At 41.8% G+C, this 27491-nt stretch overlaps 1 protein-coding gene and 1 long non-coding RNA gene across 7 annotated transcripts in view; one reads left to right on the forward strand and one right to left on the reverse strand.

Moving 5' to 3' along the window:
* The window catches only part of LOC147912110 (uncharacterized), a 360528-nt gene that overhangs the window by 108762 nt on the left and 224275 nt on the right, over positions 1 to 27491 (forward strand). The window lies entirely within an intron of this gene.
* On the reverse strand, positions 1109 to 25847 carry LOC106800190 (uncharacterized). Of its 5 annotated transcripts, none has more exons than XM_087426018.1 (4): positions 25744 to 25847; positions 3271 to 3397; positions 3003 to 3063; positions 1109 to 2652 (listed from the first exon to the last, which is right to left on the reverse strand). In XM_087426018.1, exons 1-4 carry the CDS (start codon positions 25744 to 25746, stop codon positions 1614 to 1616), a joined length of 1230 nt encoding a protein of 409 aa, XP_087282144.1. In that variant the 5' UTR covers positions 25747 to 25847; the 3' UTR covers positions 1109 to 1613. The 5 variants fall into 5 exon arrangements, with proteins under 5 accessions (XP_087282144.1, XP_087282143.1, XP_087282145.1 ...); XM_087426017.1 differs by having other exon boundaries at positions 3003 to 3075; XM_087426019.1 differs by having other exon boundaries at positions 3003 to 3075; positions 23307 to 25844.

Here is a 27491-nt window from a genome sequence, read left to right on the forward strand (position 1 = left end):
TTCCTTGGATGTTTGCCTCTAAACATCCATAGCTTTTCTTGGAGTTTCCACTGGGAGATCACAGTGGACTTGCATAGATATCACTCTACTCATAGAATACACTCAGGATGAGCCAGAGCAATGCAGAGGAATGCAACTGTTTCTCTAAATGCGAACACTTCTGTGGTTTAATTTAACCCAAATATGAAAATATACTTTCCTGTGAATTATTATTATTTGATAAACTTGCCATACATAAAAATGTATTCCAACTCTTTAATAGTATGGAAAATAAAAAAAAGGCTCCTATAGCCACCACCCTGTGCATATCCAGGACTGCAACACAAGGCCAAAAAGAAAATTCCAACAAATAAAAAATGTCATTTTTCAATGGCCCCTTAATGCAGAACAATTAAAACATTATTAAAAAATTAAAAAGAAAGTATTATTAACTGAAATAAAAAGCACTACCTAGTAGTCTTATGTACCACTGATGAAATATGAGTTGCAGAGTTATTTCATCTCAACATTCATTTCTGAAAGTAATTAATAGATTCCATTCAATGTTGTACTTTAAGAGAGAGGCTTGCTAAATACAATATATTTACAACTTTTATAGCAACTCTTTCATGTTGAAAGTTTTTGAGAACATTATACACAAATTAGTTTCCATCAAGCTTTCAAACATGACTTACGTGTATATTTTTTTGGTGGGAGTTTCACAAAGAAGAACACAGGCCAAATGAAATCTTTCCCATGGTGTTTACATTCAAGAAGTTTTTATTAAGTGAGTCCTTTTATGCCTTCAGAAAGAACTCAGATGACAAAAGACTTCCCCACATTTTCATTTACATGTTTTTTTCCTCTAGTGTGTATTCCTGCATATTCTCAAGTTTTCATGAGAAATAAAGGCTTTCCCATTTTCCAGATATTCATAGGGTTTCTCTCCAGTGTGAATACTTTCATGTATTTGAAGAGAACTAGAAGAAGTGAATGTTTTACTGCAGTTTTTGCACTCACATGGTTTCTCTCCAGTGTGACTTCCTTTATGTCTTTGAAATGATCTGTGAGAAATCAATGCTTTCTCACATTCCTCACAATTATAAGGTCCATAACCAGTGTGAAAGATCATGTGTGATCAAAGACTTGAGGGAGCAGTAAAGGTTTTCCCACATTCCTTACATTTATAGGGTTTCTCTCCAGTATGAATTCTTTCAGGTATTTGAAGAAAACCAGAAGAAGTGAAGGCTTTACTGCATTTTTTACATTCATAGGGTTTCTGCCCACTGTGATGTCTTTCATGTATTTGGAGAGCTTGAAGAGAAATGAAAGCCTTACCACATTCCTTACATGCAAAAGGTGTTCCTTCTGTGTGAGTTCTTTGGTGTACTTTTAAGTTAGCGTACAAACTGAGGGCTTTCCCACATTCGTTACATTCTTAGGGTTTCTCTCCAGTGTGACTCCTTTCATGTATTTCAAATGAACCTGGAGAAATGAATACTTTCTCACATTCCTTACATGTATAAGGTCCATCTCCACTGTGAGTGATCGTGTGTGCTTGAAGGTCTGTGAGAGCAATAAAGGCTTTCCCACAGTCTTTACATTCAAAGCATTTCTCTTCAGTGTGATGTCTTTCATTTGTTTGGAGTATTAAGACAACTAAATGCTTTACTACATTTTTTATATTCATATGGTTTCTTTCCAGTATGATTTCTTTTATGTATTTGGAAACCTTTAACAGAACTGAAGGCTTTGCCACATTCCTTACATTCATAGGGTTTCTCTCCATTGTGAATTCTTTCATGTATTTGAAGACAACTGGAAGACCTGAATGCTTTACTGCATTTTTTACATTCATAGGGTTTCTCTCCAGTATGAATTCCTTCATGTCTTTTAAGAGAACTGAGTCTAGTGAATGCTTTACTGCACTTTTTACATTTATAGGGTTTCTCTCCAGTATGAGTTCTTTCATGTATTGGAAGAGAACTGGGAAAAGTGAAGGCTTTCCCACATTCCTTACATGCATAGGGTTTCTCTCCAGTGTGACTCCTTTCATGTTTTTGCAATACACTGGGAGAACTGAATACTTTCTTGCATTCCTTACATTTATAAGGTCCATCTCCAGTGTGAAAGATCATGTGTGACTGAAGGCTTGAGGGAAATGTAAAGGATTTCCCACATTGTTTACATATGTAGAGTTTCTCTCCAGTATGAACTGTTTCATGCATTTGAAGATAACTGAGTCTACTGAATGCTTTACTACATTTTTTACATTCATAGGGTTTCTCTCCAGTATGAGTTCCTTCATGTCTTTGAAGAGAACTGAGTCTACTGAATGCTTTACTGCATTTTTTACATTCATAGGGTTTCTCTCCAGTATGAGTTCTTTCATGTCTTTGAAGATTACTGGGAAAAGTGAAGGCTTTCCCACATTCCTTACATTTATATGGCTTCTCTCCATATTTTTGACACTCATACGGTTTGTGTTCAGTGTGACATCTAATGTGCCTATTAAAGGACGAACGATGCTTGAAGACTTTTCCACATGCATTGCATTTATAGGGCTTTGCTGCAGTAGTTTTCTTGTTCAGATTGAGATTTGAAATAAGGCTAAAGTTTTCTCCACATTGACGATCCTCTTCACTCTCACAGAATCTCTCTACCACATGATTTCTGTAAAAAATGAGACGCACATTATTAATGATTTATTTAGAATGATTTGATATTTATTACAATTTATAGGAAATGTATAGTTTTTCTGTCTTGTCTGAATTCTCTGAAATTGAATATACTGAATATTCTGCAAGATGCCTTCACCCTTCCTATTAAAAAAAAATGATATTTCTATATAGGGTTTATTAACACTCTTTCCAAGTGAATTATTTTCCAAAAACTGAACCACTACATGACATTTCAGAAGGCATATATACAGAAAATTTTCTAAGAATAGCTAAACCTGAAGCAAAGGTTATTTGTTTGGATTCTCATGTGAGACACTGCTTTCTGTTCTTAGTGTGACTCACCTTAGTATTCTCCCCTGGTTTTTGTACTGATCGTCAATGTCATGAACTTTCCATGTTTTTCCTGAAATGCAGACTCAAAAAGTCGATATCAAAGATATTAGAAATTACAGAAAAATGTTCAGATTCTAAGTCCATGATGGGCTATGATCATTTCTCACTTATTTACCAACATCCCCCCCTTTCCATATTCTATATCTTCAAACAATGTTGATGGGCAAGAAACACTTGTTTTCTAGTTGATAAAATAAAGAAATGTTCTCATTCTTACCTAATGATTCAAGGTTCCTGAAGGTTTCCAACATCACATCTCTGTACAGTTTCTTCTGTGAAGGATCTAGTAAAGCCCACTCCTCTGGGGTGAAGTTCACAGCCACATCCTCAATGGCCACTGGGTCCTAAAACATCACAAATGTGTGTAGAGTAGGATGCATAAGACTCACAGCACCGGGGATCTATATTCCATTTGTAGGAAGGTTATGCATGATTCTGTTATCTCTATTTATTCTATGTTGTGATCATCAAAACCTCACTGCTTTTCTGTACACAATTCCTCATCAATTTAACAGCACTGTGAACACATGGAAATTATTTACACATTTTTACTGTGATCTCATTACATCATATTTGTCTGTAATGCCAGGGTCCAAAGCATGTTGAGAAATGACAGAAATGCCATAGAGATGAAACAAATATTATCCTTTTAAGACTAATGATTTCTTGTGAGAAAAGTTCTTTCATCTTCTTCTTTATTACCCTTCAGTAATAGCATTCTATGAGGCAGAGGTTCAAATCTGCATGAGGTTTCAAAAGATAAAGACATTAGTGAAGAACTGGAAGCTTTTTTGTCTAGTCCCATCACCAGAGAGTCCAGAAGGACTATAGAAATCAAACATTTAACAAACTCCCAGCTGGCAGCATTGTCCTAAAGTACTCCAGGCCATTACAAGTGAGCAGATGCAGCTGGCTGAATGTAAATATTCTTATAGGGAAGCATTGCATTTAACTTGCGTAATATTTATCGTAGTCTCAGTTCTTCATTTCTCTCTCTGTCTGATTTGATGGGACTAGAATGTTATTTGGAACTTAGTGCTCAGACACAAGGAAGAAGGCATGACAACTTAGACCATAAAATCCCTATACTCATTTGCCTCAATTTCCACTAACTTGAAGAACACATAGTGAGATAATTATATGCCATAGGAGCTTTTTCCAATCAACTGCTAACAGTGTACCCTGGGCTGTGCTACCCTTGAGGAACAGATTAAGAGCTGCAGATTGCAAGAGGGTCCATCTAAGTCCACAAAGCTTTGATAGTCAATTTGCCCATGATTATAAAATACGTGAAGGGTTTATCAGTGATTTCCTCCAAAAAACATAAAATCTCCATTCCCCAACTTCAAGAGGAAGTGTCTGCCTACCAGCCACTCGAGGTGATACCTTGCCAACTTCTGATCCCACACGTAAGGAAGTTACAAGCTGTTATTCTTGATCTCACAAGGAAAAAAATGAACAAAATTAAAATAACTCTTCCTAGATCCTTAAGAGCCTTGAGGTCACAGGGCAAAACACTGTCTCCAAAATTGGGAAAAGAAAAAAAAAACAGCATTTTGAAATATGTCCCAGGTATTCTGTTCTTAACAAGGCCTGTACTAAACAAAAAATCTATTTCACCAGAGTCCAAGGCAAAGTCAAAAAGAACAAAACGGTAGAAGATAATATCCATGAAACCTAGGACAACTCTCTTTAACACAATGTTTAAAATACACATAATGGGAATATCTGAAAGAAAAGAAAGACAGAAAGAAACAGAAGAAAGAAGTGAAGTAACAATCACCAAAATATCCTAAAATTAATGAGAGCTGGGAAACTACATACAGGAGGCTCAAAGAACACTAAACATTATAAACTACAGAAGTGCACACCCAAGAATATCATATTCAAACTAGAGAAAAATCAAAGACAGAGAACATACTGAGAAATGCCAGAGAACAAACACACCTCAGGTATAAAGAACCAAAGATTTGAATTAAACTGACCTTATTTTCAAAAACCGTGCAAGCAAGAAGAGAGTAAAGTGAAATATTTAAAGTTTTGAAAATAAAAAAAGCACTCTCCTAGAATTCTCTATCAAGCAAAATTATCCTTCAAAATAAAGGAGAAATAATTTTCTGAGACAAACATTGAGGAAATTTGTCATGAGTACACCTACTTTGAATAAAATGTTCACAAATTTATCAGAAAGAATGTAAATGATAAAGGTAGAGGATTAGAAAAAGAAAAAAATGAAAGTAAAACATTTATAGGGCCGGCCCCGTGGCTTAGCAGTTAAGTGCTCGCGCTCCGCTGCTGGCGGCCCGGGTTCGGATCCCGGGCGCGCACTGACGCACCACTTCTCCGGCCATGCTGAGGCTGCGTCCCACATACAGCAACTAGAAGGATGTGCAGCTGTGACATACAACTATCTACTGGGGCTTTGGGGGGAAAAAAATAAATAAATAAAATCTTTAAAAAAAAAAAAAAGAAAGTAAAACATTTATAATTCTTATAGTCAATAAAACAGGTGACTCTGATTAAAATAATATTAGCAACAATGTATTTGGTAATGAGAAGCTTATGGACAAGTGAAATAAATGACAGCAATGTGACAAAGGACAGATAGGGGAAATTAGAAATAGTGTGTTAAGAGGTACTTGCACACAAGGAAGTGATATAGTGTTATTTGGCAGAGGAGGGGGGTTACTTGTAAATATATATCAAAAACTCAAGGGCAACCACCAAAAAATGCTTTTCAAAAATATGTAGTTGTTGTATTAAGAGAGGAGAAAAAGCAATCAGAGAAAATGCTCCATTTCAGCCAGAGAAGGTGGAAAAAAGGTGGAGACAAAAAGAAACAAAACACATGGGCAAAAAATAGAAACCACTAAAACACTGGGTAAATATAATCCAGCTGTATCAATAACAATTTTAGTCATCAATAGTCTCAATACAATTGAAACACACAGTAATATCAGATTTCAAATACCAGAATTATATCTTGTCTACAAGAAACCCCACTTGAAACCTAAAGACATAGACAGACTTTCATCTGTCTATGAGATTATGTAGGTAAAGGGATAGAGAAAATTATACCATGCCAACACTAATGGAAAGAAAGCTGCCATAGGTATACAAATTATAGACAATGCAGACTCCAACCAGAAAATTCAGAGATTGAGAGAGACATTAGATACTGATACAGGGGTCTATTCTCCAAGAAGTCACAGCAATCCTCTCTGTGTACCTGCATAACAAAAGAGAGGCAAAATACATGAGGCAAGAACTGATAAAATGCAAGGAGAAACAGATGAATACAGAACTGTAGCTGTAGATTTCAACACCCTCTTATCACAGATTATAAATTCCAGTAGGCAGGAGACGAGGAAGGACAGAGATGACCTGAACAGCACTGTGGAACAACTGGATTTCATTGTAACCTATGGAACACTTTATACAACAGCAGAATACACATTCTTCTCAAGTTCACATGGAATAGTCACCACGACAAACCACATTTTGGGACATAAAGCACACCTTTTTTTCTTTTCTTTCTTTCTTTTTTTTGGTGAGGAAGATCAGCCCTGAGCTAACATCTGTGCCCATCTTTCTCTACTTTATATGGGACACCGCCACAGCATGGCGTGACAAGCAGTGCGTTGGTGTGTGCCCAGGATCTGAAGCCATGAACAGCGGGCCGCAGAAGCAGAGCATGCGCACGCACTTAACCGCCTGCGCCACCGGGCAAGCCCCTAAAGCACACCTTAACAAACTGAAAAGAACAGAAGTCGTATAAAATATGCTCTCACACCAGATAGGCGTTCATCTAGAAGTCAATAACAAGAAGATAGTTGGAAAATCCCCAAATACATGGCGATTCAACAACACACTACTAAATAACACACAGGATCAACGAATAAGTCTCAAGAGAAATAAAAACTTACTTTGAACTAAATGAAATAAGAACAGAACATACCAAAGGTTTTTGGATGAAGGAAAAAGAGTAGATAAGGAAAATTTTTGTCATGGAACAAATACACTGGAAAACCAAATCTATAAACAATAATGTAAGCATCTACCTTAGGAAACAATAAAAAGAAGAGTAAATTAAACCCAAAGCAAGCACAATAAAAGAAATAATAAAAATTAGAAAAGAAATCAATGTCACTGTGGAAATCAATGGAGAAAATTAAAACAAAAAAGCTGTTTTTTTGACAAGACTAATAATATTGATAAGCATCTAGTCAAGATAACAAAGAAAAGAGGGAAGACAGAAACTACTCATATCAGAAAGGAAAGGAGGAAATGAAAATAAAAAAGGATTTGATAAATACAACATCCATTTATGATAAACAAGTAATAGAGGGGGACTTCCACTTCTTAAGAATGAACATCTTTATGAATCTTGTAGCTAAATTTATAACGTTTGTTCCAAATGGCATGATTGTCTCTTTGAAACATCTGAAAGAATTCACAGCAACAGAAATAACTCATGGAATTCATAAGACAGTATAGCAAGGTTGAAGGATATGTGAGTCAACTGCTTTCCTTAAAGATCCACACCAATATAGTGAAGTGATCTTTGACAGAGAAGGAAAGGCAATGCAAATGTAAAAAACAGTATTTTAAACAAATAGTGGTGGAAATAATGGATATCCACATGCGAACACACACACACAAAACAAATGTAGACCCAGGCCTTACACCTTTCACAAAAATTAAATCAAAACACATCACATCACTTTTCACATCTAAATGTAAAATGCCAAAGGAATAAACTCCTAGAAGATAACGAGAAAATCTAGATGACCTTGGGTTTGGAGATGAATTTTTAGATACAAAACCAAAAAGCAAGGTCCACAAAAGAGAAAAACAAAAATCCTACTTCATTAAAATGAAAAACTCCTGCTCTGAGAAAGACAGTGTTAAGGGAATAAAAACATAATTTACAGGGGCCAGCCCACTGGTGCAAGTGGTTAAGTGCGTGCGCTCTGCTGCGGCGGCCCGGGGTTCGCCAGTTTGGATCCCGGGCGTGCACCAACGCACCACCTGTCAAGCCACGCTGTGGTGGCGTCCCATATAAAGTAGAGGAAGATGGGCGTGAATGTTAGCCCAGGGCCAGTCTTCCTCAGCAAAAAGAGGAGGATTGGCAGATGTTAGCTCAGGGCCGATCTTCCTCACAAAAAAAAAACATAATTTACAGAGTAAGAGAAAATCTTTGTAAAACATATCAGATAAATGAGTGGTATTTGAAATATCCAAAGAACTCTTAAAACTCAACCGTCAGAAGACAAACAACCCAATTTAAAAATGGGCAAAAGATCTCATCAGACAGCTCACCAAAGAAGATATATAGATGGGAAATCAGCAATACAAAAACATGCTCCACATCAAATGTCACTGGGAAACTGTAAATAAAACAATAATAAGGTATCATTAAAATCCTGTTAAGTGGGTAAAACTCAAAACACTCAGAACACCAAGTATTGGTGAAGATGCAAAGCTATAGGTAATCCTCATTCACTGCTGCTGGAAATGGAATTTGGTATGCCTGCAATGGAAGACAGGAACTTTCCTTCAAAACAAAATACACTGTTACTACATAGAGTAGATCCAGCAATCACACTTCTTGGTATTTTTCCAAATGAATTGAAACTTTATGTCCACACATAACCTACACATGAATGTTTATAGGTATTTTATTCATACTTGGCAAGACAAAGTTTTATGCAAGACGTCCTTCAAGAGTCTAATAGACAAAAACACTTGGTGTATCCATACGATGAAATACTATTCAGTGATAAAGAAATGAAGTATCAAGTCATAAAAACACATGGAGGAACCTTAAAAGTATATGGCTAAGGGAAAGAAGCCAACGTGACAAGGCTATGTAATGTATGATTCCAAGTATGTGACATCCTGGAAAAGACAAAAGCATGAGCTAGGAGAAAGATCTTTGATTGTAAAGGATTTGGGGATTGGAGAGGGATGAATCAATAGGTGGAACACAGAGGATTTTTAGGGAAGTGAAACTGTACTATATGAAACAGAAATGATGGATACACATCATTACACATTTGCCAAAACCCATCAACTGTATAACACAAAGAGTCAATGCCAATGTACACTGTGCACTCTAACGCATCAATATGGCTTTGGTAATTGTAACAAACATACCAAAGTAATATAAAATATGAAAAATAGTGCCAACTGTGTGGATGCAGAGAGAAGGGTGATGTGGGAACTCTCTGAAATTCCAATCAATTTTTCTATAACCAAAAACTGTTCTAAAAAAACTGAAGTCTTTCAAAAAAAAAAAAATTGAAGACAGATTCATTACAATTCACCCTGATGACTGAAACGGGACATCTCTCATTTAACTGATTTCAACAAGCCAGTACGGTGCTCTATGAGCCTGAGACCCATAAGCGGGGTGAAACTTCCATCAAATGCCTTGTTGGAGAGCAGGGCACTGTATTCTCTGAGAACTGCCATGGTTACTATCAGTAGTGTCAGAACTCCAACGCGCATAATGAGTGTTCTGGTGAGTCCTTGTATTGTAGACCTAGTAAAGTACAGACAAGTGTTACCTTGATTTCTCTACTGGATTTCTCTGAGTCAAGAGATTCCTGGGCCAGCCCCGTGGCTTAGCAGTTGGGTGCGCGCGCTCTGCTACTGGCAGCCCAGGTTCGATCCCGGGTGTGCACCAAGGCACCGCTTCTCCGGCCATGCTGAGGCCGCAGCCCACATACAGCAACTGGAAGGATGTGCAACTATGACACACAACTATCTACTGGATCTTTGGGGGGAAAAAAAAATGGAGGATTGGCAACAGATGTTGGCTCGGAGCTGGTCTTCCTCAGCAAAAAGAGGAGGATTAGCATGGATGTTAGCTCAGGGCTGATCTTCCTCAAAAAAAAAAAAAAAAGAGAGAGAGATTCCTATAGTTCTTTTACGACAAATGGGCATCTCTTAGAAAACCATCCAAGAGTTTGTGAACATATGAAGATGAGCCTTCATATTTTTGGTCAGTAGTGAGACTTTTGGCCAGTAGTAAGATGACTGCCTGATGTTTGGTTAGCTCTGGTGACACTTGTTTGGTTCTTCATCAGGGATGTGCCAATTAAGGGATGAAGACGAGCAACTCTCCACTGAGCTCCATCATGCATGAAGGTACACTGTTGTCCTTAAAGTCTAAGCACTCCTTAGTGCTGTGCATTCAGTTAATCCCAAGGAACTACCCAGGGAACCAAGGTGTCTGGGAGAAGGCTGACCTTCTCCATCACCCTAGCATCTTTCAACAAACTGAAGAAAGGCCATGCCCCTCCTGCAGATGGCATAAGCTACATGGTCAAGGTAAGTCTCCATCATATCACAAGTAGGTGTCAGTAGCAGGGCTGAGCTGGTGGGAGGCTGTTTCCAGGGCCAAAGGCACAACACGCAACTCGGTCGAGTGTCACATGCTCAGTGCATATGAGAGCCTCTATATTCAAGAGATCTCAGTACCTAGTGACAATAGCAGCTGTAATGGCATACAGTGTGGGAACTAACGCAGTTTCTTGCAACAGAAGACTATGGACAACTTAAGGCCCTCCTCCAGAGAGCCTCAAACCACTGCCATCAGGATTAGAGGCCTCCTCAATGACAATTCATTTCTTTGTAGAGTTTAAGGACCAGGGTTAAGTCGGGTTTGAACTAATCCCTTTGCTGGGCCAAACTCAGACTGTGGGTGTTGTCCACTATAACCCAGAGGGTCAGGATCTTTGTGGCAATAGATGAGGGGCTGGAGCAGAGTTACTTAGGGGCCCTGGTGAGTTCTCTGCAATCTTGCTACCTACTGGCTGCATTTTCCTGTCCTTTCTTTCTCTTTGAAATAATTCCTCTTTAACCAGAGACCATCTGATGGGCTCAGCTCATGCACAGGTATAATCATCCCTGAACCCCCAGACTCCCTGTAATGTCAAGTTGACACTAACCTCAGTCTCACCTTCACTCGAAACACACAGATAGTTTCCACCAAAGACATAACCCAGGACCTCATTGAGGAGGGCCCCATTCCCAGACTCCTGCTCCCAAGGGAACTGAAACTGCCAATTCAGAGTCCTCTGTACATAACAGAACCAGGCGTGGTGGGTCAACAATGCACACAGGGCAGCACAGCTCACAGGAGGAGCTGCCCAGCAAGCAGCAGCTCACAGTGCAGGAGCCTCCAGGCTTTCTCATCAGCCCGTCCAGACAAGAAGGCCTAGGGGAAAGGGAGGGGTGAGGCTTAAGTGTTCAGAAGTTAAACATCAAATATGTGGACCCTGGCCAGTCATTACAAGAATAAACACTGGCTTGTTTTTACATAAAGAAACACTAACAGGATGATGAAGCAGTGATCAAAACTGGTCATTTGAGGGGGGCTGGAGTGAGAGCAGAGGAGTGGGGCAGGACATGCAGGCAGGGAGTCAAGTTAGTTTCCCATGTGTTATTTAGTTAAAATGGGGACACAAATTTATATACACATATCTTCCTATGGTTGATCATTATTTTTAATTAACTTCTGCTTTTTAAAATTAATTTAACTTTAACTTTCCTACATAGGAAACCACTGTAAGATATAATCCTTTAAAAACTAACATAAAATAGCAGACAATAAAAAAAATTACAAACCCCTTTCTAAATAATAAAGGACAAGGGGTGTAATAGTTTGTCCCTCCACTATATTTCACACTGGGGATATTTTCAGGACGGAGTAGCATATTAGAATACATGAGGGGTTTGCAACTAAGCCCTGAAATAAACTAGGAATTCCAAAGATTTACATCAGGTTTGACCTGTTTCCTCATATCACTGAAAACAGAAATTCAAGTGCTTTTCCTCACATCCATTAAAATAGGAATTCATTTGCCTTAGGAATAGTATAGCCTTTTTTAAAAATTTCTTTTAATTATTATTATTATTATTTTATTGGGTCATGATGGTTTATAACATTGTGAAATTTCAGGTGTACATTATTATTTATCAGTTTCTATATAGACTGCAGGGTGTTCACCACCAATAATCTACCATATGATTTCACTCATATTTGGAAATTAACACTCAGAACTGTTTGGTGGTTACCAGGGGTAAGGAGGTTGAAGGACAGGCACAAGGGGTGAAGGGACACATTTATATGGTGATTGACAAACAATAATGTACAACTAAAATTTCACAATGTTATAAACTATTATGACATCAATAAAAAACGATTAGAGGGGCTAGCCCGGTGGCATAGCGGTTAAGTTCGTGCCTTCCGTTTCAGTTCGCCAGTTCGGATCCTGAGAACAACATAGCACTCATCAAACCATGCTGAGGCAGTGTCCCACATATAAGAGCTACAACTCTACAACTATGACACACAACTATGTACTGGGCTTTGGGGAGAAAAAAGAAAAAGGAGGAAGATGGGCAACAGATGTTAGCGCAGGGCCAATCTTCCTCAAAAAAAAGAAGGAAACAAAAGGATTAGAAAGAGAAAAAAAAGAGCAAGTTAGTACAGATCATAAGGGAGGCCCCAGCTAGAAAACCCTGAAACAAGACCGTCTTATGTCCTCAGGGATCAAGGGCTTGGAATAAGGCTGGGAGGCTAATTATGGAACTGTGACCCTTTTTTAGAAGTGGAAACTCTTAAATGTGTCCTCACCATCTCTAATCAAGAATCAGGCTCCATTTTAATCTGTGATCCTTGCTAGCAATGAGCCTTCCACCCACCCCTTCCCCACCCCACTCATTTGGTACTGAAGATAAAGAATCCCAGAGCACTTGGCTTTGGTGGGAAGTTTGAATCCCACAGCCCTAGCCTGGGTTCAAGGAATCTTCTCAGTCTAACCACAGGGTGCTCATTAAAGTCTCAGGTGTACATATTACACTGGAAGGAAATTTATTTTAGATCAATTTTTGCCTGTGTCCCTGGAGAGCTTTCAAATGTTAACTGCTATAATATCTAGACCTAAGGAAATTGATCTCTATTTTCACTGATATAAGAAAAACAATAAATTATGTAAATGTGGGATGCACCTGGAAAGTCTTCCTTCAACCTCCAGCTTTACTGTGGTATAACTGACTAATAAAATTGTCTGTGTTTAAACAGTACACTGTGATGATTTGATATACGTATACAATTTGTATACCTGAAATTTGCTAAGACAGTGGATGAAGCGTTCTCACCACACACACACAAAAAGTAACTAAGTATCTAGAGTGGAATTGATGGGTCATATGGTAATGTTAGGTTTTATATTTGAGGAACTCCTAGACCTTTTTCCACAGTAACTGCACCATTTTCTATTTGCACCACCTATGTATGAGAGTTCAAATTTCTAAATATATCCTCTACAAAACTTGTTATTACCTCACTTCTTGACTGTGGCCATCCCAGTGGTTGTGAAGTGGTATCTCACTGGGGTTGTGACTTGCATTTCCTTGATGACTAACAATGTCCAGCATCATTTCATATGCTCTCCACCATTTGTCTATCTTCCTTGAAAGATACTGCATTCAGACTTTTTGCCAATTTCAAATTCATTATTTGACTTTTTATAATTAAGTTTTAAGAGGTCCTTAGATATTTTTGATACAAGTTCCTTATCAGATATATGATTTGCAAAATTTTCTTCCATTCTGTTGGTTCTGCTTTCACTCTCTTGCCTTAAAAATTTTTCTTTTTTGTGGTAATATACACATGCCATAAAAATTCACCAATTTTTAAGTGTATAGTTCAGTTGTAGCACGTGTCGGTATTTGCTTTCTTTTTAAAGCTGAATAATACACCATTGTTTGTATGCACCAAATTTTTTCATTCATTCATCTGTTGCTGGACACTTGGGTTACTTCCACCTCTTGGATTTTGTAAAGACGAGTGGACATATATCTAAGTCTCTGCCATCAGTTCTTCTTCAATTCCCAGAAGTAGCATTGCTAGTCCAGATAGTAACTCAGTTTGTAATTTTTGGAAGAATAGCCACGTTGTATGTCATATCATCAACACGATTTTATATTCCCAGCGATAGTGCACAAGGGTTCCAAAGGGTGTTTTTACTCTCTTGATGGTGTCCTTTGAAGCACAAAAGTCACTAGTTTGGTGAGGTCCAAATTAACTATTTTGTTCCGTTTTTGCTCTTCGTGCCTTATCTAACAATTCTTTGCCAAATGTTTTATCTAAACTATGTGTTATAGTTTATTCTTCTGTGGAGGTCTTTATCCTTTCTGGTAAATTATTGTATGTGGTGTCATGTAAGGATAAAACTCTTTCTTTTCCATATGGCTATCCAGTTGGCCCACCACCAATATATGCAAAGAGTATTCTTGCCCCATACTTGGTACCTTGTTCAAACATCAGTTGACCACAGATATATGGGTTTATTTCTCAAATCTCAACCTATTCCATAGATCTGTATGTTGATCCTTTTGTCAGTATCACACTCTCCTGATTACCCTTGCATATTACAAAGTTTGAAATCAGGAAATGTTAATTCTACCACTCTTTATTTTTCCAGATTGTTTTGGCTATGCTGGTTCCCTTGCAATTGCACATAACTTTATGAAAGAGCTTCCCAATTTGTATAAAGGAATAAGCTGGGATCATGACAGGTATGTGCTGAATCTCAGATCATCTGGGGAACAGTGCCATTTCAACAACGTTAAGTCTTCTGATCCATGAAATTGGTATGTTTTCCCATTTATTTATACATTCATTAATTTCTTTTGATCATATTTTGCAGTTTTCTGAGTATTCATTTTGTACTTATTTTGCTGAATTCCTTAGTATTTTATTTCTTTTGATTTTATTGTCAGTGTTTCTTTTTTTTTTTTTTAAAGATTTTATTTATTTCCCCCCCTCTAAAGCCCCAGCAGATAGTTGTATGTTATAGTTGCACATCCTTCTAGTTGCTGCACATGGGACACGGCCTCAGCATGGCCGGAGAAGCGGTGTGTCGGTGCGCACCCGGGATCCGAACCCCGGGCCGCCAGCAGCAGAGCGCACGCACTTAACTGCCAAGCCATGGGGCCGGCCCTGTCAGTGTTTCTTAAATTTATTATCAGATTGTTCATTGCAAGTATATACAAATAGAATTGATTTTTATATTTTGATCTTGTATCCTATCATTTTGCTGACCTTAATTATCAGTTCTAATAATGTTTTAAGTGGATTCCTTCATGTTTTCTGAAAACAAGATATCTCAGCTGGAAGTAAAGATAGTTTTACATCTTTTTAACCACTTTTTATGCATTTTATTTCCTTTTCTTCCATAATGGTTGTAGCTAAAATCTCCAGTACTTGCAGAATAGAAGCAGCAAGAGCAGACATCCTTCTTTGATTCCGTATATTCAGGAAAAAGCATCCAGACTTTTACAATTAAGTATAATATTAGCATGGGTTTTCCATAGATGCTCCTTATCAGGTCAGCAAATTTCCTTCTACTCCTAGTAATGAGTGCTTTAATCATGAAAGGTACTGGATTTTGTCAATTATTTTCCCTGAGTCTATTGAAATGATCTGCCATTTTTGCTTTTATTCTATTGATATCCTTTATTACATAACTGGATTTTGAGATGTTAACCCAACCTTTCATCCCTGGAATAAATCCCACTTGGTCATGGTGTATAATTCTTTTATATATTGCTGGATTGGGTCTGCTAGTATTTGTTGTACTGGCCTCACAAAATGAATGTGAAGTGTTCTCCCCATTCTAATTTTTAAAAGAGTGTGTTAAGAATTGGTATTAAAGAACCTTTGACTGTTTCAGAGAATCCTGTATTGACGCCATCTGGGACTAGCTTTACTTTGTGGATGGTTGTTTGTTTACTAACTCAACTCTTTCACTTGTTATAATTCTATTCAGATTTTCCATTTATTCTTGGTTTAGGTTCAATAAATATATACTGTATTCTACATTCTCTTTCTATATACACATATACACACAACATATACACTATATGCAGCATTGCATAATTTTATAGTATATACTACATTTTTATACAGTACAAAATATCGCTTTTTAATATAGATGAAAAAAGCCTCCACAAAATACTAGTACACCGAATCCAGCAATATATAAAATGACTTGAACACCATGACCACACGGGATTTAACCCAAGAAAGAAATGCTGATTTTACATCTGAAAGTGAATTGACATAAGAAACCACTATTACAATCAACATCAAAAACTACAAGATCATCTCAATAGATAAAAACAAGCATTAGACCAAGTTCAACACCCCTTCACAAGGAAAGCACTCAATAAACTGTGATAAACTCCCTCAGTAAACTACCTCAACCTGAAATAAAGCATCAATGAAAACCCACAGCTGACATCATTCTTGATGGTGAAAGACTGGAGGCTTTCTCTCTAAGATCAGAGAGAAGACAGAGACGTCTGTTCTCACCAGTTCTACCCAACGTGGTAGGAAAGACGCTACCAGGGCAATTAGGCAAGAACATGGAAAAAAACAACCATTCCAGATTTCAATGAACATACACATATAGCTCCAGAGACAGATGTACAGAAACACACAGACTTTGTCACAGCACATATCGGAAAACACACTCAGACACAGACACGCAAACTCACAAACTCTCAGAGTTTGTGACTCAGAGACACACAGATGTTCCCATAGACACACAGCCCAGGCCCTCTGCACTCCTCCCCACTTTACTTTTTATGGCCAATCATCAGACACATTGTATAATTCTATTTATATATTTTCTTTCTTCTTTCCTAGAATGTCAGCTTTAAAGCAAAGAGAAATATTTGCTCTGCTTTGTTCAACAAAGCACCTACCAGAAGGCCTGTCACACCAATATTTCTTGCATATTGAGGCTTATCGAGAGACAGACAGAAAAACACATATTCACTCATATGGAAGCTTGACCTCATCATAGGCCCAGATCTTCACGAAGTGAACTGTTCTCACTCCCATCCCACCTGGTAGAGGGGTGTCTCCTGGCTCCCAAACCAACCCCCAAAGAGGGTGTCTCAGATCCTCTAGATGGGGAAGGGATTTCACCCTTCCTGACACCATACAGGACAAAAAGTACATCTCTATAAAAAACACAAAATTGGAGACCGGATGGCAGAGTCAGGACCCAAAATGGCTGGAGTCATTATTTCCAGCCCATCTCACTGCTACAAAAGCATCCAGAAACTCACTCATCATGAATTGTCCCTCTGTCACTTTGCTTTTCTGTTGTGAGCTCAGTGAGGGACCAAAGGTGAGTATGTCCTTGCTCAGCACCCATGTCCTCTGCTGCAGGCTCTTTGGTAGACATCACCTCTGCTGTGGACTCATATTCCCACAGACCTCACTCAGTCCCCCCCACGGTGGCCCCACCATCTTAACTGAACACATTCTCCTAGGATCAGGGTCCAATTTATACCCTTGAGATTTTAATTTATGGAGGTGATGAAGTGACAACATGGACAGGCCAGCAACATATAAAGATTTTTATTACTTACACTTCCCAAGATAGAGAGGCATGCCATGCCAGGCAGGGTCACAGGTGATACATCAGGTTTGCTCAGGAGTTTGACAAAAATTTAGGCCTCGGGGCCGGCCCCATGGCTTAGCGGTTAAGTGCGCGCGCTCCGCTGCTGGCGGCCCTGGTTCGGATCCCAGGCGCGCACCGACACACCGCTTCTCCGGCCATGCTGAGGCCTCATCCCACATACAGCAACTAGAAGGCTGTGCAACTATGACATACAACTATCTACTGGGGCTTTAGGGGGAAAAATAAATAAATAAAGTTAAAAAAAAAATTTAGGCCACAGCCTTCATTTGGAGTTCCATAGGAAATGTAAGGCAGGTCAGAGTAAGCAGCTAAGGATTGGCTACTTTGAACAATTTCAGAAGCCTCTGGGGCACAGGGATAATCCTCAGTCATCTGGTACCTGCCCCTGGGTTGGTTTAGGGCAAGGGAAATATCGTCTTGGTGTGTGAGAGGTGGATAAGGAGGTTTGTAGGGACAGGGCACTGGACCGGGTGGTGGGCACATGAAAGGCCTGCTCCAGACAAGCTGTCCACTGCCAACATGGAAGTAGGCCCCCCTGGGAGCGGCAGTGTCTCCCTATGTCTGAGAGGCCTCCAAGATGTCAGAACATTTTAAGAGACAGAAAATAAAACACATGATTAACACAATCAGAAAGAAGACAGGGATTTGTCTGCTGACATCAGTCCAATTCAACGTGGTGAGGGAGGTGCTCCAGGGCAATTAGGCACCACATGAAATAAAAGCATTCCAGATTTTAAGGACATACACACCCCCCCCTCCAGAGAGGCATACAAAATCTCAAAGGCTTTCCCACTGGACATACATGTGCACACACCCACACACAGACACTCAAAGTCACAAACCCACAGAGACAATGGCCCAGACACACAGCCCAGGCCCTGAAGAGGGGAGAGTCAGGGCCCACAATGGCTGCAGTGATCAAGTGTTCCAGCCCCTCACGCTGCTATGATCACTTCCACAAATGTGCCCCTCACCACGTGCCCCTTTCTCACTTTGCTTTCCCATTGGAAGCTCAGTGTGGACAAAAAAGATCCATGCGTCCTCACCCAGTTGCCAAGTCCTCCACTGTGGTCTCCACAGTCTAGGATTCATCATCCCCTGAGGTCTCACCTGCACACAGACCTCGTGCGAGTCAACCCCACAGGTAGTCCTCATCGAGGCCTTGATCACTACCCCAACCTGGAACGTTCACTGATGGGGGGTGGAGGCCTTGGGACCTCAGACACCAAGACTCCCAGCCACAGAGACATCACCTCGAGACAAGCACTGGAGTTGTTGCAAGAGCACCTTTGGATGAGGCTTGGCTAATTTCTGCCTCTTCCCTTCAAGATACAGTAGGTGTGGCCTCTGAAAAATGAGAGGGGAGCATCACCTGTGCCTGTGCACTTCTGGAAAGGTGGAAACCCCTGCCATTTCTGCTACTTCCTTTGGCATGGTGCCCATTGCATTCTGGGAGCCATGTGAAGGGAGGAGCCCCAGGACTGCAGAGGGTCTGGCTGAGAGCACCATTTCCCACAGGCCTCAGGCTGGAACTCTGCAGAATGAGTCCTCTTCCAGAAAAAGTTAACACTGGCCTTGGTGGGCGGGCTCCAAACTTACCCTGGAGGCGGGTTCTGAGGTGAGGGAGCCATGGGTGGTCAGCACATGAGCCACTGAAACCCCAGGGTGGAATGTGCCAGATCCTAGGGCAGGTTCTTGCATCAGAAGCCTATGGACAACTTAAGGCCATCATGGGTACCCCAGGAATCATGACAGAAGGTCACTGAGGCCTCTACAGTGAAGGAGTCTCTGAGGTCACTAACAGGCGTGTTGGTTGTATGACAATTTGAACAGTCTCCAGACATTTGTGGTAGGGGTGCCTATTCAAGGTGGCAAATTTGCAAGTAACAGCACAAATGGGCTCAGGTACAACTTGTAAACAAGGAATATATTGCCCCTCAAAGATAAAGAGAACCTAGTACATGTGTGGGTGCTGAGGGGAAAAATGGCTATTTCTTCATGGTGTCAGAGAAGGAGCAGGTCTCAGATGATCAAATTATTTCCAGAAATTTAACGAAGTTGTCAGGGCCTCATATTATATGCATGGCAATGTCCCATCCACTTTTGTGAGCTACTTTTTTCAATATTTGCATGTCCTGAATGTCCTCAGAGATGGTGTCACTAATATAACATGATACCTGTGTTCTTGGAGAAACCAGGATGCAGTTCAGATCCTGCTGCAATGACTGTGTGGGAGGGCACAGCTGTTGAAGATCCACGAGGATAACCCAGTAAAGGCGCATCACATCCCTTCAGAGGGGAAGGAAAGTGCACCTGCGAGGCTGTTGACATAGGCACTGACAGAACAGACTTAGCCAAATCTGTGAGAGCTGGATATTTATCAATTGCTGATTGGTTGTAGTCAGTAATTTCCACACTGTTGGGCACTGGGTATAGAGGTCTGTGTGGTGCAACCGTAGGCTCAAGCTGAGGTAAACCACTCTGAGGTGTCATTCATCCTTTCCAGGTTTAATAACAGGACAAATTGGGCTGTTAGAGGAAGCACTGGGAACAGTCCACCCTTCACTAACTAGGTTTCCTATACAGTTTTCAACCCTTCAGGGCCTTCGGTAATTTACATTGGGCCATATTAACGACTTGATTTGTGGGGTAAGGTCCCTGGGGTCACAATTTGTCAAGCCAATTTGTAAGTGGCAGAGACTTCATTTAACTGTAATTCTTGATCATTGGTTCAGAGCTTCCCAGCTCACTATGGGATATTTTAGGATAATAGGTGTTATGACCATGGAGAATTTAGACAAACCATAGTTCCGAAGGCTAAAGATGAAACATTTGGGCCGGCCCCGTGGCTTAGCGGTTAAGCGCGCGCGCTGCGCTGCTGGCAGCCTGGGTTCGGATCCCGGGCACACACCAACGCACTGCTTCTTCGGCCATGCTGAGGCCACGTCCCACATACAGCAACTAGAAGGCTGTGCAGCTATGACATACAACTATCTACTGGGGCTTTGGGGGAAAACAAATAAATAAATAAAAATAAAAAAAAATAAATTAAAAAAAAATAAAGATGAAACATTTGTCCTGTTTTTCCTCTATATTGTATTCATTAACACCCCTAAGATCATCAGGGAAACTTGCTTAAATTTAGTGGGATCCAGGTATAACTGTAATTTGATCCCTAGTATTGATTAACTGCTTGAAGGTTTCTGAATTAGTGTATTAAGTCAGATAGCAAAATTAATTCAGAACCTATGTTGTACAGGCCCAAAAGCCCAGCAGTGCACCTTTTTCTGTTTTGCTGTGTAAATTCTTCAGTATATTTTGGATTTCTAATTGGGTCAAATTGTGGATCTTTGTTTCGATATTTTATCTATTTTGCCTTCCTCCTGATCTTTCCTGTTTTGTTGTCTTAATCATGGGACATACTCAGGGGAGGCAGTACCTCTTCACCCTGGTATTTATAAATTTTTTCCACCCAAGAGCCTCAAAACAGTGCCATCAGCATTAGGAGCCTCCCCTGGGACAAAACTGGTTGTCTTAAAGGGTTTAAACCCTGGGCTTAAGTCAGGTTTGAACTAATACCTTGTGCCACATGGGAGCCATGGGTGTTGTCCCCTATAACCCCGAAGGTCAGGATCTTGGTGGCAGTAGAGGCAGGGGCAGCAGCAGCAGAGGTACTTAAAGGTACTGGTGAGCCCTCTGGTGTTAGGAGTGTGCACTCAGCCCACCACGTACTGCCTGCCTTTCCTCCTCTCCTTTTTTCTTTTAAATGACTGCTCTTTCAGGAGTGACCCTCTGATGGACCCCCCTCTTGCAAAGGGCATAGTCCCTGTCTACACGCTACCCCTGGGGTATGTCAGGCCAACACAGCCTGTGGCATAGCTTCATTCTAACATGCAGATAAATCCTGAAAAAGACCCTGACCCAGGACTCATTTAAGGAGGCCCCAATCCCATATTCCTGCTCCTAAATGCCTATAAATTGTTCAAACTGCCAACTCTGCTCAGCTGAGCCTAGAACTGAGGCTTAGTGGGTCAACACTGCAACACGGGGCAGCACAGCTCACAGCACAGGCTCCCCAACAAGCAGCAGCCCACAGTGCAGGCCGCCACCAGGCAGCAGAGCAGGTGAGCAAGTCAGAGCAGGAGCAGACAGACCCACGGGTGGGGGTCATGTCAGGACACGCTGCTTAGGGTGCCAGCTGTTATGGTCACTGCAGAGGGGTGGTTCCCATGTTCAGACTGAGGCAAGTGTGGTAGACTTACACACTCACTCACACACCCACACACACAGGGCAGGAAAAGGCTTAGGACTCACATAATAGAGGTCTGAGAGGGATGGCAGGCCAGCCTCTCAAGCAGCTCTGGAAGGGCTAAGAAAGCAAGGAATGGAGCCTGGCCTGGGTGTGCACTGGGCTGGGGGGTGGGGCCGGGGCAAGAGTTCTGCACACAGGCAGGGGCTTGTGTGGTGGAATCTCCTGCCTGCTCCAGAGGAGAGAACACCCAGGCTTTCTCATCAGCTTGTCCAGGTGGGGACACAAGGGGAAGAGGGAGGAGTGAGGCTTAATCTGTGAGAGTCATCCAAAATGTGGAGTCTGACTGCTCACTAAAAAGACAAATGCGAGGGGTCGGCCCCCTGGCTTAGTAGTTAAGGGCGCGCCCTCCGCTGCTGGCAGCCCGGGTTGGGATCCCTGGTGCACACCGACGCACCGTTTCCCCAGCCATGCTGAGGCCGCGTCCCACATACAGCAACTAGAAGGATGTGCAACTATCTACTGGGGCTTTGGGGGAAAAAAATAAATAAATAAAAAATTTAAAAAATAATAATAAAATGATTTTCTTTAAAAAAAAAAAAGACAAATGCGAGGGGTCGGCCCCGTGGCTTAGCGGTTAAGTGCGCGCACTCTGCTACTGCTGGCCCGGGGTTCAAATCCCGGGCGCGTACCGACGCACCGCTTCTCCGGCCATGCTGAGGCCGCGTCCCACATACAGCAACTAGAAGGATGTGCAACTATGACATACAACTATCTACTAGGGCTTTGGGGAAAAAAAGGAGGAGGATTGGCAATAGATGTTAGCTCAGGGCTGATCTTCCTCACAAAAAAAAATAAAATAAATCAGAATAAAAAGACAAATGTGGGTAAGAAAAATTTGCATCTCACTGATTGATTTATATAAAGAAACACTAACAGGAGGCTCAAGAAATGATCAAAACTGTATTTGGGGGTGGCTGGAGTAACAGTGCTGGAGGGGACCAGGATATATTGGCAGTGAGTCTTCTCGAGTGAGACTTTGAAATATCACAGATTTATTTCAAATAAACAAGGAAATTTATGTACACTATATTTTACTATTTAACAGTCTTTTATTTAATTTTAACTTTTGTACACAGGAAATCATTCTAAGATTTAAATCCTTTAAACACTACCAGTTACAACAATGTAAACCATTCAAAATGAAAATTTCCAATCTCTTTCTAACTAAAAGCACATGCAGCATCCTTGTTTGTCCTTCCCCTCTATCTCACACTGGGGGACTTTCAGGAATAAGCAGCATATTATAATGCAATAGGGCTTTGAGTTTATCCACTTCTATATAGTAGGATTTTTAAAGATTTACATAAGCTTTCAGAAGTTTCCCTCACATCAATCAAACAGAATTCAGATGCTTTAGCTTTTTAAATTTCTATGATCTCTAGGGACATGCACATATGAAGCCTGATCTAAAAATGAAATATGTACCTGAGAACTTCAATATATTCATCTCACATCTTGAGTTTCTCTTGCCTAAATGAAAAAAATATATATATATATATTTGTTTCCACAATTTTCTTACTTTCCTCACATCCTATCTCTCTATCAACTTAGAGTTTCAGTGCCCAAGCGCTAAGGGAAACTAGAGCCAAAGGGCTGCACTATTCAATCAATAAAGGAATCCAAAGGAAAGAAACACAAATACTGGAATCAGCACAGATGAGCAGCCTGCTTCCCACAGGACAGAAGGAAAGCCACACTCAGAAGCTTCCATATTCCTGACCCTCCTGGTTGAGACAGAACCCCTGGAGTGGGTCAGTCCCTGGTGGAGGAGGGTGGGGCACCTGAGCAGCCACAGGAGTGAACTCTGGGAGCTCCACACACCCCCTCTCCCCAGGGAATAATGCAACTACTCCCTCTCTCAGGCTTCCCGTCCCACATTGAGGAAAACTCAGCTGGACTCAGTTGAAGCTTCTGACAAAGTGAACTCCCAAATTAATGGACCCTAATCCAGGACACAGGACTCCTGACTTTCACAGACTTTCTCAATGTAAACAAATTACACTCTGAGTGCACCTACACTGTGGATGCAGCGCTCCAACTTATGTCTAGAAAGAGGCCCAAGGAAACCACAGTTATAAAGTCAGAAAGGGAATCGGTGACTTCCTCCCACCTGCCACGTGCACATACACCCCCAGCTTTCCAGGGCTCTGCAGCTCCTCTCAGTATAAAGGCTCGTTCCAGGGTGGGTGTGAGCAGGCAGGACACCTGCGGCGGGGAGGCTCCCCAGAAAGACCAAGGGGGCCTTAGCTTAGAGACAGTGCCCTCAGGCCTTTGCCCCCACTGGAGTTTTTTGGACCGCCACTGATACCTTAAATAACACAAACCTAGTGTTTGAACAATCCAGCTAAAACACTCAAACCAGTCTTTATGTGGAAATGAGGGAATAAAATTGTATGACTTTTTGCTGACTCAATAAGAAACCCCACAGGAATGTACTGCATTCCAGAAATAAAGATGTTAATTATTTCCATGACAAGAGTTTGTTTTACAAACTATTAATCATATTTGAGCAACTTCAGTTCTGCCAGTCTAAGCCCTGGAAATCCATTTGAACTCACCGAAAATAAAAGAACAGACCTCAGAATATTAGAAATATGCTCAGGGAGGAAAAAAGAAAAACAATTTTTAAATCATGCAATGTAAAACTGGAATATTTTATTTTTTTCTGAAACTAACCTTTTCCCGCTTTGGATACATTTTATATTGTCCTCAGGCTGTACTGAGTAAATAAATATTTATTCATTGAAAAACTGATAGTAAATAAAGTGAATATATCTTTTTTGTGTGTGTGAGAGGAAGATCGGCCCTGAGCTAACATCTGCCGATCCACCTCTTTTTGCTGAGGAAGACTGGACCTGGGCTAACATCCATGCCCATCTTCCTCTACTTTATACGGCACACCGCCACAGCATGACCTGACAAGTGGTGCCTCCGTGCGCGTGGGGGATCTGAACCGGCGAACCCCGCCACGCCAAAGCGGAGCGCGCGCACTTAACTGCTTGCGCCACCGGGCCCGCCCCGTGAATATATCTTTCCAAGGTGACAAACCCAGGAGGGGCGGTGCTGACAGGACCGATCACCCGGAAGTTTGCTAAGAGGAACCTCCACCCAAAGGACTTGACTGACTGTGCCCAGGACACGTCCTGGGAGGAGAGACAGAGGATTTCATACAAGGTAGTTCCAGGAGGCTATTCGCTACTTTTTTCTCAAGTAGAACATCCACAAACAAGAAATAAACCCTTTTAAAAGGGCCACCCATTGACTATGGGAAAATGATAATTAAAATACTGGGTGTGTTTGCAGTTGATGATGATGCTGTGAATCTCAGACTGGCAGTTGGCGTTTGGGAACGTGAGGAAGGATCTGGAGATGTAGGGATTTATTGCCAGTCCCAGGGAGAGCAGCGGGGCCAGGGTCGTGGATTTGAGACCCTGCTCCCCAGACATTTAGAAAACTCAGGAGAACACGAGTCCCCCTGAGGAGAAAGGAGGGACTGGGGACCCCACAGACCACAGCTCCTCCCACGAAGGAGCCCCGGAGACCGAGTCACGACTCTCCCCGATGACCCTCCCCGTGGTCACCGCACCATCTGGGGACACGCGGGGCTGCGGGCACAGAGCTGCCCAGAGAGGCTCCGGGGCCGCAGTCGGCGCGCGCAGTGACCACAGGACGCCCGGGGTCCCGGCTGCCGGCCCGGCCCCCACGCTGCGGCCGGAGGGGACTGAGGTCCGAGCGGCGCCCCCGCGGACTCGGGTCCGCAGACTCGGAGGTGACCGCGGGGAGGCCGGTCCCGCCACGGCCGGTTCCGACCAGCCCCCCCTGCCCCAAACGTGTCTCCGAAACCCCGGCCAGAACTCTCACCATCTCTAAGTCTCCTGGGTCCCCCGCGTCCTTCCCACAATTCGGCACAGGTCATAGCGCCACAGACGCGGCACCACAGCAAGGCGAGCCCTTTAAGGGCAGCGGCTCGTAACCGGAAGGACTGTGGCGCGAGCAGGAAGTCGTGATGGGGTGGCGCGCCGCCCCGCCCACCTGCCCCGGAGCCGACCCTGATTGGACAGTTCGAAAGGCCCTCGGTCCTGAGTGACAGAGGGATGGAGATAACGTGTCTGAGCCAACTCACAGCTGGAAATTGTCCTGTCTGGGGACTTTTCCGTTGCAATTCAATGCTCCGAGGCCACTCGGGGATCTGTGACCCTTCTTTGCAAACAGACTTAATATCACCTCACCCTATGTAGGAATTAGTCTGTCTGCACTATGATCTCTGATTTTCCATCCAATGCTTCCCCACCTCTACTCAAATCCTACTTGAAAATATCCTATGTCCTCCCAAGCCCTTAGCTATGGTAGGAAGTTGGAACCCGCAGCCCTAGTTGGGCACAAGGACTCTTCTCAGTCTAACCACCAGGTATGAGATGTTTTCATTCAATATCAGGTGTACGTTTTCTGGAGTGAAATTTTAGATCATTTTTTTAATGCGTCCTGAGAGAACTTTGTAAAGGTCTATAATTTCCCTAAGGTAATTCAATTCCTATTTGGACTGATATAACAGAAAAAACAAGAAAAGGTTATGTAAATATTGGATGTACCTGGAAAGTGTTCATATGCTTAAGAGATTGAAATGCAAAACTCTTTTGCATTGCAAAACTCTTCATGCAATTATTCACTTCTTCGAACAGGTTTTTTTTTGGGGGGGGGACAATACACATGTAGCCAGAAAAACCCGGGACCCTGTCACTGTAACCGAATCAATGAACACAATGACCAGGGATGGAGGAAAAGAAAAATGGTTTAATTTTGCCAGCAAAATGAGGCAGCAAAATGGGCTCATGCCCCAAAATCCACAGTCCTTCCGAGGCATTAGGACTTGGGGTTTTTAAAGGAAAGCCTGTGGGAAAGAATGTATCCTTGGTGACTGTGATTATTTGTTGGAGGAGGGATCCCAGACCTCTGGCGCCAAGCCGGCTGTTATCTCTACCTACTGCAGGAGATTTAGGGCTCCATCAATCAATCTTCTCGCGTCACTCGAAATTTCGCCTTGAGGAGTGGACGGCAGCTGCCGCCAATTAACGATTACAAAGTTGACAAGGTTTTAGGCGGGGGAGGGGAGCTGTGGCTTTGCAGCCCGGCATCCTCCCGTCGGCCTGCGTTTAGCTGAGGTGGGGAAGCTGCAGGTGTCCTCTGTCTGTCCCTGTGATGGATGGTGGATTCGGCGCCAGGAACCGGGAGCTGGGAGCTTCAGCTTCTTGATAATTTCGAGATATCAGTCTCCCTGTAACAAACCACAAGAACTGGTAATTAGCCAGAGTTTCAGTTTGTAGCCACCTGGGCTTTTAACAATTTATTACCTCCACTTGCCTTGTGGAATTCAGGGACACCAAGGATAAAACAACCAATATCTGCAAGTGAATGTAACTTAGAGAAGCAGGGAAGGGGGAATGAGTGTTTTTTGGTTTTAACCCCATATATGCTGGGTTCAACTCGGGGGAACAGATACCAGGGCAGGCATCACACATACCATATAATAGAGACCTTTGACGTCTACAAATCACTGGTCTTCAGTATATTCACAGATACGTGCAATTATCACCACAGTCCATTTCAGTACA

Source organism: Ceratotherium simum, chromosome 39, assembly GCF_057802395.1.
Source record: "Ceratotherium simum simum isolate JZ-2026a chromosome 39, ASM5780239v1, whole genome shotgun sequence".
NCBI lineage: Eukaryota > Metazoa > Chordata > Mammalia > Perissodactyla > Rhinocerotidae > Ceratotherium > Ceratotherium simum.

Excerpts from the sequence above, each read along its gene's own strand:
- LOC106800190 (XM_087426017.1), bottom strand. Across the intron at positions 3,076-3,270 it reads CAGGAACCTTGAATCATTAG|TCTGCATTTCAGGAAAAACA; the intron begins GTAAGAATGAGA and ends CGACTTTTTGAG. Across the intron at positions 2,653-3,002 it reads AACCAGGGGAGAATACTAAG|AAATCATGTGGTAGAGAGAT; the intron begins GTGAGTCACACT and ends CATTTTTTACAG.